The sequence below is a fragment of the Gopherus flavomarginatus genome, chromosome 24, assembly GCF_025201925.1.
Source record: "Gopherus flavomarginatus isolate rGopFla2 chromosome 24, rGopFla2.mat.asm, whole genome shotgun sequence".
Taxonomy (NCBI): domain Eukaryota; kingdom Metazoa; phylum Chordata; order Testudines; family Testudinidae; genus Gopherus; species Gopherus flavomarginatus.
Window position 1 is genome coordinate 11,263,027 of NC_066640.1, and position 9,855 is coordinate 11,272,881.

At 55.1% G+C, this 9,855-nt stretch overlaps 2 protein-coding genes across 2 annotated transcripts in view; one reads left to right on the forward strand and one right to left on the reverse strand.

Moving 5' to 3' along the window:
- PLPPR3 (phospholipid phosphatase related 3) overlaps positions 1 to 9,855 on the reverse strand; it is a 50,247-nt gene that overhangs the window by 20,441 nt on the left and 19,951 nt on the right. The window contains exon 3 of the mRNA XM_050933897.1: positions 2,154 to 2,550. The gene's annotated coding sequence lies outside the window, so the exon portion shown is untranslated. The remainder of the gene's footprint in view (positions 1 to 2,153; positions 2,551 to 9,855) is intronic.
- LOC127040135 (complement factor D-like) lies at positions 1,504 to 8,687 on the forward strand. The gene is made up of 5 exons (XM_050933951.1): positions 1,504 to 1,755; positions 3,237 to 3,393; positions 3,879 to 4,023; positions 4,852 to 5,109; positions 7,989 to 8,687. Exons 1-5 carry the CDS (start codon positions 1,698 to 1,700, stop codon positions 8,142 to 8,144), a joined length of 774 nt encoding a protein of 257 aa, XP_050789908.1. The 5' UTR covers positions 1,504 to 1,697; the 3' UTR covers positions 8,145 to 8,687.

Sequence of the window (9,855 nt, forward strand, 5' to 3'; positions counted from 1 at the left end):
GGACCCCAAACTTGGATGAATTGATATTGGAGGCTGTGCCACACCTCTCTGCAGCCTGCATGGCAAACATTGTCTCATTCAGCTGATCACCCCAGCAGGCAGGGGCTCGGCCTTCCACTCTCTGGCTTAACGCCTCTGCATTTTCCTCGCAGGATATTTCATTCTCCGTTATCTCTGCCAGACACATCAGATTCCTCTCTGCTGGCCATTCTTCTACAGCGAGACGCGCCAGTACAGCACGGGTCACTTGCCTTGTGATAAAAAACATCTGATCCAAGGTCGTTTTGGGTGCTGCAGTCCGGCTCCCAAGAAAACTGGAGCTCCATTATAACAACCTCTGATGCCTCTCTGTTGACAGCACCCACTGTCCCTGGGCTAGGATCCTTTAAATTGCTCCATTTGCTTCTAAATCTTTTGCTTCAGGGGCAGTTTTATCTTCAGATGTTAATTTTAGAGTTGAGTACCCCAAGTCATGAGAGTTTGTGTCTCACTCACACACGGGCTCGGCCCTGGGGAATACTGACGGGAGCGACCATGAGGGACACGTAAAGGCCAGGTTTACCAAGGTATTTAAGTGCCTGAAGATGCAGATAGGTGCCTAGTGGGGTTTACAGCAGGGCAGGTGCCTAACTCCCATTGGAAGTTACTAGAGCCCAGATTGTCAAAGGTATTTAGGTGCCTAACTTCCATTGAAATCAATGGGCGCCACGGGCCCAAACACCCGTAAGGATGCGGGCCTAGGCACCTAGCTTCATTTTTGGCTCTTTGGGAATCTGGCCCTAAGTCGTGACCTTCTCCAAAACACGATGTTGATGTCTGTATTGTTACAAACATTCTGAACACACACACACACACACACACACACACACACACTTACTTTCTCCCTTTCACTCACACCAGACCTTTACCTTTCTTTCTGGCCAGTTACATTGCAGATTATTTACCAGTGTCACTTGGCCACTAGCCACAGGGCGGCTTCCCTGAGATCTCAGACTATTCCCTTCCCTTGGTCAAAGTTCTGTCTCATGGCCTTGCCCCATGTCTAGGGCTATCAGAGGGGTGCAATAACCCCATCACTGAATTGAACAAGGGCAAAAAAACCATGCTGGTTTGCAGCCCTGGAGACCAAAGTCCTGGCTTCCTCCCCAGCACAGGTGCGCAGAGAGAGGAATCAGGTTGCAGCAGTTCCTCCAGTGACTGGCCTGTCCTGGAGGGAGCTTTGCTAAGGAGGAAGTTCACTCAATGACCCATTCAATTTTGCACAAACAGGGGCAGGCAGGGAAGGGGATTTTTCCATTCTTTGTTCTTCAAACATGAGCAGTTGGGGAATGAACTCTGCCTGCCCCTTTTGTGTTTGAAGAGCAAACAAACATTGCAGAAATCCCCTTCCAGGGAAGCCAGGCTTCAGCAGCTGGGATGGGCTGCTTCCTCCCTGGGCTGTTTGTGTTGAGAAATCATGAGCTAGCCCCTGGCACCGCTACAACCAAAAGGCCATTCCAGGCTGAGCGCTCAACAGCTGTTGCAAATTTCCTCCCAACTCTGGCTTTCCTGGAAATCTCCTTTTTTCCCCTTCATCCCCCACCCCCAAAGCTCTGTTATAAAAGGGAGGTCTCTGCTCTCACTCCCAGCAGAGCCGCCTATATCAAGACAAGACACAGCCCGAATTAGAGACAGATCTGCCGTAATCTGCGGCCAGCATGGGTCACCTTTCGCCCTTCCTAGCTCTGATTGTTCTGCTGGGCATCTCGGTGTGTGGTGAGTGCGTCCGTTCTCTGACCCTTCCCATACTCCCTGCTCTCTTTTCTGACTCATGCGGGCATGGCAGAGACATGGGTCTGCATGGGAGGTGGATACTGCAGGGCAGGCCTAGCTAAGAACTGACCCAATAAGTGAAGCAGATGGGTGTCTGTGCCGTAGTAATGTGCTGCCTTGCCACATAAAGGGGCAATTTAACTTTATAGTCTCAGCAGCAGGCCTAGGGGAACCTAGGACATTTCACCACTTTCTCCAGCCCCTTCCAGCTGAGGATCTCAAAGCACTTTATCAACCCAAAGGAAGTGTCACGACCACCATTTTATGTATGGGGAAACTGAGGCACAGAGCTGAGACGGGACTTGTCCACAGTCACCCAGCAGATCAGTGGCAGAACTCACCTCTCCTGTGTCCCAGTCCATTGTGCCAGCCACTAGGCAACATGGCCTCCCCTGGGATTAGGATACCATGGTGACTGTTGCTGGATGGATCTACAGCTGAGATTTCCTCCATACCAAGGACTGAGATGGCGGGGGAGGAAGGTGGAGGGCACTGTTCATCTTCTTCTAGGTCACTGAGCTGGGATCATGTACTAGAATCAGGTGCGGATCTTTCCCATGGTGGATGCAGGTACTGGCCATTGGTAAATATTGACTAAGGCCTCCTGCTATTCTCCCAAGCATGCAGTTGATCCACTGCTGCAGAACATTCGGAAAAATCTTCAGCCGAAACACCTGGAAGCATCTCACGTTTTGTACGTGGGGCTTTCTTTTTACCTGTTTCTTCTTCTTCAAGTTTCTGAAGGGGAGAGAAATTTTCTAAGGTCTAGGAAAAAAAAAATCTGATTGTCCAACCAGCCAGCAGAGCTCTGCAGACACAATCTAATTGCCTGCACCGTGGGCCTGGGCGAAATGATGTTTGAGCATTATTTGCACAGGCAGTCTGACTGCTTAACACACGCTCTGCCCTGTGTTTGTTTTTAAAAAGCCAGGGAGCTGGTGATAGAAACCGGCTGACTCATCCTGGACCCATTTCAGCCCATCGCAAGAGAGACTCGTATGTGACGATACAGATGCGTTACATCCGAGCACTTGCTGAAGGTCCAACCTGCCTGCCCTGCAGTTCCCGTGTGTTTGAAGGCAAACATGCCCTTGTAACTGAATCAGGCAGAGGGGGGTTTCAAACCTGTCTGTCTTACACCCCAGGGGAGTGCCCCACCCAGCTGGCTGCTCTGGGGTGGGCCTCTAAAGATCTCGCTGGAGAACACAAACAGTCCACGAAACAGAATTCTTGTCTCTCATCCATTGGACAAGAAGGTGCTCACACACCCCTGGGGATGAGGGGCCGATACGTCCCTTAGCTAGATGCCCTGCTCTGGATGTGCTCCCCCAGCTCCTGTTAATGCTAAGGGGAGACGCTCCACAGGAAAGGAAGGCTGGACAGAGCAGGTTCAGTGGCTAACGTTCTGTTTCTCCTCCCACCAGTGGGTCGCCCCAGGGGCCGTATTCTTGGAGGCTACGAAGCTCCTCCCCACCTGAAACCCTACATGGCTTCCCTGCAGGTGGATGGGAAGCATGTGTGCGGCGGGTTCCTGATCGCCGAGCAGTGGGTGCTGAGCGCGGCTCACTGCCTGGAAGACAAGTGAGTACCGGCCTTCGCGTCCGATGGGGCGGGAGTGCAGTGCTGGAGAGAAAGGGGGTGTGGAGGGTGGGCTAGCTGGTTCTAACACAGACCCCAGTAGTTATTTCAGGGGATGCTCTGGAGTGAAGAGCACGGGCCAGATCTTGCTCCCATCGCAGTCAGTGGAGGTTTGTCGCTGATTTCAATGGCTCCAGCCATTAGGGTTGTTAAAGGGTCACTATGAAGGGAAAGCTTGGGGCCCAGCAAGCACAGAGGCTGGATTCCCCTGTCACCCAAGGAGCACGTGTTCCTTCTTAGCCGGGGCTGGGCCCACAGGCAGGAGAGTCTGGGTTGACTCTCTATGGCTGGGAAAGGCAGAGGCTGACTACTGGTGATCGCTGTACATCGGGGTGAAGTGTACAGCCAGGAGGGACCGGAAAGGTCTCGCAGGTCAGTGCTGGGGGTGAGCAGAGCACCTTACGCTACCGTCTCCATCTCGACTACAGGCACGGCAAGCCGTTCCAGGTCCTCCTGGGAGCCCACTCTCTCTCACAGCCAGAACCCCACAAGCACCTTTATGGGGTGCGCGCAGAGATCGGCCACCCCGGCAGCAGCAGGGAGACTTACGACGACGACCTCCTTCTCCTCCAGGTGGGCACAACCCACACAGCCACCATCCCCCACTGCAGGCACGGCGCCTCCTACTGACTCCCGTGGGCTTCGGGCCAGGCCCAGCTCCTCAAAGGCACCAAACTCCTGTTGATTTCACAGCTGAGTCTCGCCTGACTGGCCTGAGATCCAACAAGCCTGATACCCATGGACATCCCTGGCTGGGGTCACCCAATTCACCCCACTGCAAGGGAGAGGAGGATAAGCCCAAGGCACCGGCAAGGACAGGGCCCGTTCTATCCACCAGCGGCAGGAGAACCCTCCCCATAAAGCAGCTGCAATCACACTGCTGCAGCAGGGACCGACTCCGTGGGTGCTCCTGGGCTGGAGCTCCCACAGGGGAAAAAAAATAGTGGGTGCTCATCACCCATCAGCCACCTGCCGATCCGCTGGGAGGCACTGGGGGTAAGGGGGTGGAGTGGGGGCAGGAAGAGGCGGAGCGAGGGTGGGGCCTTGTGTGGGGGCCGAGTGGGGACAGGGCCTCGGGGCAGAGTGGGAGTGGAGCACCCACCTGGAAAAATGAAAGTTGGCGCCTCTGTCCCGTCACCATTAGTTGGGGTATTTCCCAGGTGATCGCCACGTACCCTGTGCTAACGCAGCACAGCTCTGTCCCTCTCCAGTGGCCACACCCGCTACAGGTTTGAGTCCCCTCCTGGTCCTTTTAGCTCACGCTGTAGAGAGACTCCTGCTGGAAGATCCAGAGGACCCAGGTTTTATCCCCGCCCAGCACCCAGCCAGGGGCAGCGTTACAGCTACACAGTCTGTCTCTTTCACCCCGACTGACCCTTGTCTCTTTGCCTCTCAAATCAGCTAGAGGAGAAAGCGATCCTCAACGAGCATGTGAAGATCCTGCCCTTCCAGAGGCAAGACAGGGATGTCCCCACTGGCACGGTGTGCGAGGTGGCCGGCTGGGGTAAAATGAGCCACACCGGGAAGCTGCCTGACAAACTGCAGCAAGTGGAGCGTCCGGTGATCAGCCGGGAGGTCTGTAACCGCAGGGCCCACCACGACAACACCATCACAGAGAAGATGATGTGCACGGACTCCAGGAAGAAGGACACCTGCACGGTATCTATCTCCGGGGGAAATCGCTCGGCTCAATTCTCTTGCCTGGGGGTGGGGGTGGGGATGGGGGGGGTCAGAGCTGTGTCTATGCGCTTGCGTGTATCAGTGCGAACAGGTGTATGAGTGGGTATCTTTGTAGGTGTGTGTGTGTGTATGATTATTCTGGTAGCCTACCTATCCTCCTGCCCCCAGGGGTAAATACAGAACCATGTAACTTCTGGAGTCCTGGGTCCTTTGCTCTCTCCCTGCAGAGTTCTGGGGCCTAGTTCTCCTCTTAGGCTGGAGTTAGGCCTGACTTGCACCTGTCTAAGAGAGCAGAATCAGGCCCTGAATGTCACCCCCTTACTGTTGGAAAGAGAGGAAGCAAAATCCTAGTTTGTATGGAGCAGACGTACAATCCCATAGATCTCAAAATGCTCCCCGGAGGTAGGTCTCTCTTATTAGCCCCATTTTACAGATGAGGAACCTGAGGCACAGATCCTTACCACTGGTCACACTGCAAATCAGTGGCCAGATCACCACTGAAGTAAATGGGACCAGGACTTCTCCCTCCGTCTCCTGGCTGTTACCCCCAAATCCACTGCACCAAACGGCCTCGCCTGGATACACGAATAAGGGGAATAACTAAAAGCCTAGATCCTTCCCCCTGCTTTTAGGGCTTGTCCACACAAGGAGCTATTACAGAGTACACTATTTCTGATAACTGCACATGTGGACACTCTTATTCTGAATTAACTTAGTCCAGCGGATTAAACTAATGCACCAGGAATTAAGGTGATTCTGAATGAGGCACTCTCATTCCAGGATAAGCGCATCCAGCCATGGAGTTAATCTGCTTGAAACTCACACCCTGGATTGATTTTTACGTGTAGCCAAACCCTTAGAATCAGGTTCTGTCCCATCTCGCCAATGACACCTACGCAAGACGGGCGTCGACTGCGCCCGCCCTCACTCCAGAGCATTTGGCTTGACCTAGCCGCCCCCATGAACACTTTGCAAAGCTGAATACAAGATAATTATCAGCATGTGAGCAAACATGCAGAGGTGCTTAACAAAACGTCTAGCTTATCTTCCAGGAAGCTACCCGGCACGCAGCTGCGGTGCAAGTTACACATCTCTTGCTACTTTGGAGCAGGGACTTTGGTTATTTATTAACCTCACGTAACATGTTTTCTGTTCAAAATGAATCGAACCATTCGGCAAGGTGGAAGGGTGGGGAGGTAGTAACCGTGGTTAGATCCAAGCGCTGTGTATGGCTCAAGAGACCACATGGCCTAGTGGATAGGGAATGGAATTGGGAACCGAAAATCCTAGTTAGGAACAAAGGACTTGCCAGGTCCATCTAGCCCGGTAGACAAGAGGGACCAGAACCAGTTGCTTCGGGGGAGCATGCAAGAACTCCACCAGAGGCAAATGTGCTCTGGCAGAGGCCTCCTGTGTGCTCTCTGCCTCAGTTTCCCCATCTGTAGAACTGGGAGGCTCTGGGGGTTAAACTTCCCTGGCTGGATCCTCATCTCTTGCTGCAGAGAGTTCGTGTCATCTCAGATTGGCCTCTTCTCTCAGCTTCTGGCAGCCCTTTCTCTGCCGCCTGACCCCTAGGCCTCGAACGGAGACACCCCCCGAGCAACAGGCCACCCTGAACGCAGAAGGGAGGGAGCTTGATGCTTGAGCCCCTACTCCTGGGGCACCCCCTCAGCCTATCCTTGCACCATTCAAAATGATCCTCAGCTTCTCTGCTCAGGAGAGGGCTGAAGCCGCGGCAGGGGCTGTGTGTCCGGATTGAGCAGAGCTGGGGGCTATAGGAAGGGACTGAGATGCATTTGAAGTGCTGGTGGTGGGTAGGGCTGGAATAGCAGGGGTGCTGCCAGCTAGTGGGGTGCTCTGGCAGAGCCGGGGCACGGGAGACATGTCTGTGCTTTGGAGCCAGCACACTTGGTTTCTCCCTTTCTGACAGACCTGCAGCCAGATCCAGGTTTCAAAGACTGAGCCTCCCTCCCAGCCCCCACCCTGTGATCCCCGTCAATCCACATCCCCCTCTGCCCCCCAGAACCTGCCAGCCGCCAGGGCTCCCACACTAGCCTTGACGAGCAGCTGCGCTGGGGTGACAGTGTCCGTGGGTGAGCTGCAGGGCACTGGGGCCCTGCTCTCTCTGAACCCCATCCGGGGTTACCCAGTGCTCCGGTCCCATCAGCTTGCTTGTAACCCCAGACGACTGAGCCGCCAACCCCCATCCTAGCCTGTGGTGGACAATCTGTTCCCACTTCCCTCTCATTCAGTCTCATCCTGATCTAATAGGTAGGGATTAGTTCAAGGCCTGAGGTTTAGCATAATTAATGATGACCTATTAAATTGGGATATTCCTGACATCCCTATAAATGTCCCATCTCCTTTCGGGACCTATTCCTGTCTCTACTGTGTGTGCCTGGGCTGATCACTCTGCTCTTCTGTGTTTCCAGGTCCCCTCCTGTCCCTTGTCTATGTAGCCTGTGGGTTCCTCGGGGTGGGGTGTGTCATGCTTTGGGTCTGTGCAGCACCTGGCACAATAGGGCCTTGATCTCAGGCAGAGCTTCTTTTATCAAATATTGCCTTATTTGATACAATACAAATAACGGGGAGACACAGGGCAAACTTCCGCCCAGCATCTTGGGCAAGGGCGGCAGGTGTACATAACAGATGCTCTTCTAGCCCGGGAAGAGTGGTGATGGGTAGCCATGCCCAGCATGGGGCTGATGGGAGAGGAAGGCTGGCAGACAGCCTGGCTCCCAGCATAGCCATTGGCTGCTGAGCAGGCCCAGAAGGGGGCAGAGGAGGCACAGTGCCGTCCACGGTATGTGGCAAACTGACCTCCACCCCGAGGCTGATCCTGTGACTTGATTCTCCAGGGGGATTCCGGCGGGCCGCTCGTTTGCAATGGGATCGCCGAAGGGGTGGTGGCTGCCGGCTCTCGGGTCTGTGGGAACCATAAGAAGCCCGGAATCTACACTCGGATCCCCCCCTACGTCGACTGGATCGAGAGAGTCATGGCTTCAGCTAACTGAAGGTGGACGGGTCAGCCCTGGACTGGAAGGGACCGGCTGCCTGGCCCCTGCAGGGGCATGCAGCAGACTCCACGCTATTTCCCAAGGGCAGGGCTAGCGGCTAGCATGGCAGAGAGCACTCAGACACTGCAAACGTCAATGTAACCGGACATCGGGGGCTTATGGGGTGCCCCACTCCTGCTTTCAGCTGCCCTTGCAATCAGATAAGCTCACCGCACTTCCCTGCAAGCAGCATCCCGGAGAGGGGAGCAGCCACCCCGAGGACTGGCTTCTTCCACCCAACACAACGGCTGCTCCTGGAAACCACCCGGCCCAGTTCTCCTGTCTGCAAAGAGACACGTCTGGCCTGCCAAAGGGGCGGTTTGCAAGGGGGTGGGAAGGGAAAGAGGTTTTCACCCTACAGGATGGGGCCCAAGGCAGGATTTCAGGTGGCATGTTGTCAACTCTGCCCTCCCCAGTGCAAGCCAGCTCCGGTGCAAACCTGACCCGCTGTGGCTGTTAGCACTGAGCACAAGTATTGCAATAAAAGGGAACTGACTGTAACTGCGGGTCACCAGAGTCGTTGGGGTTGCACAGATGTGACACACTGGGGATCAAATTGGGGGGGGGAGGTTCCTGGGGGAGGGGAAAGTGTCACAAGATTTTTCCCCATCCCACATCAGACGTGGCCCTTCCTCAGTTTTCCCACATGGTCCACCCACTATCTCATGTTCTGGTGGCACTTCACTCTCCTGCTTTTAGATTTGCGATTCTCATGCAGCGCCGTGATTTAGCCCTCTGGCCAAACCAGAGTCCATTCCCTCCCCTTCGCAACCCCTCCACCCCACACACACACACTGTTGGAGAGGTGGGAGTAAACAAAAGGTCAGCCAAACAAGGCAGACATCCACCAATCTCACGCCGATCAAATGGGGCCACACAACGCGCCCCAACTGTAGCACCGAGCTACAGTTCCCCTTCCAGTCCTGTCCTAGCTCATGGGTTCATTTGCACAGGGCAAGAGGAGACAGCGTGGTGGAGGGCACTGCTTCCTCCCTCCCTCTCTGGATGGCCCAGCCTGGACCCCTTAGCAAGTACGTCTCAATTCCCTTCCTCTCCAGCCTGCCCAGGCTCCTTGCTTCAGGAGCCATCCCTCCCGCAGGCCTCCTAATTCCCTTCCGAGGCAGGGGCTGCTGTCCCCGGCTGCGGGCCTTGCCCTCTGGCTGGTGGCTCTCTGGCCTCCCTGCAGCTCTCCGCCATGCTCACCTGCCCTAACCCATCAGCTGGGAGGCAGTTCCCTAGGCACCGGTGGGGCTGAGCACAACTCCCCTTAAAGGGCCAGTGCACCCTGTGACAGGAGGTGCTGATTTATTCAGTGCTGGCGCAACAGCCCTCGGGCTTGAAGGCATCTGCCCACCGCACAGGTGGTGGCGGGGTGAGAATCCCACACGTAGCACCACAGCCCTGCCCTGGAGGGATGAGAGGGGAGCTGTTTCTGGGCAGGCCAATGGTTGCTGGCTGGGGGGGAGGGTTTGGAGCAGGCACTTTTTCCACTGAGGCCGGGGTGGAGACTCATCAAACTCATCACACCTTCCAGGCGTCACCTAGGCTGGATCAGAACTGAAAGGCCAAAGAAAGACTCTCCCCTCGCCAGCCCTCTGGTTGCTACTATTGTACTGATGAGTATTGGGTAGGTGATGCCAAGAAACGCTTGGTCCTTGACACTATGTGG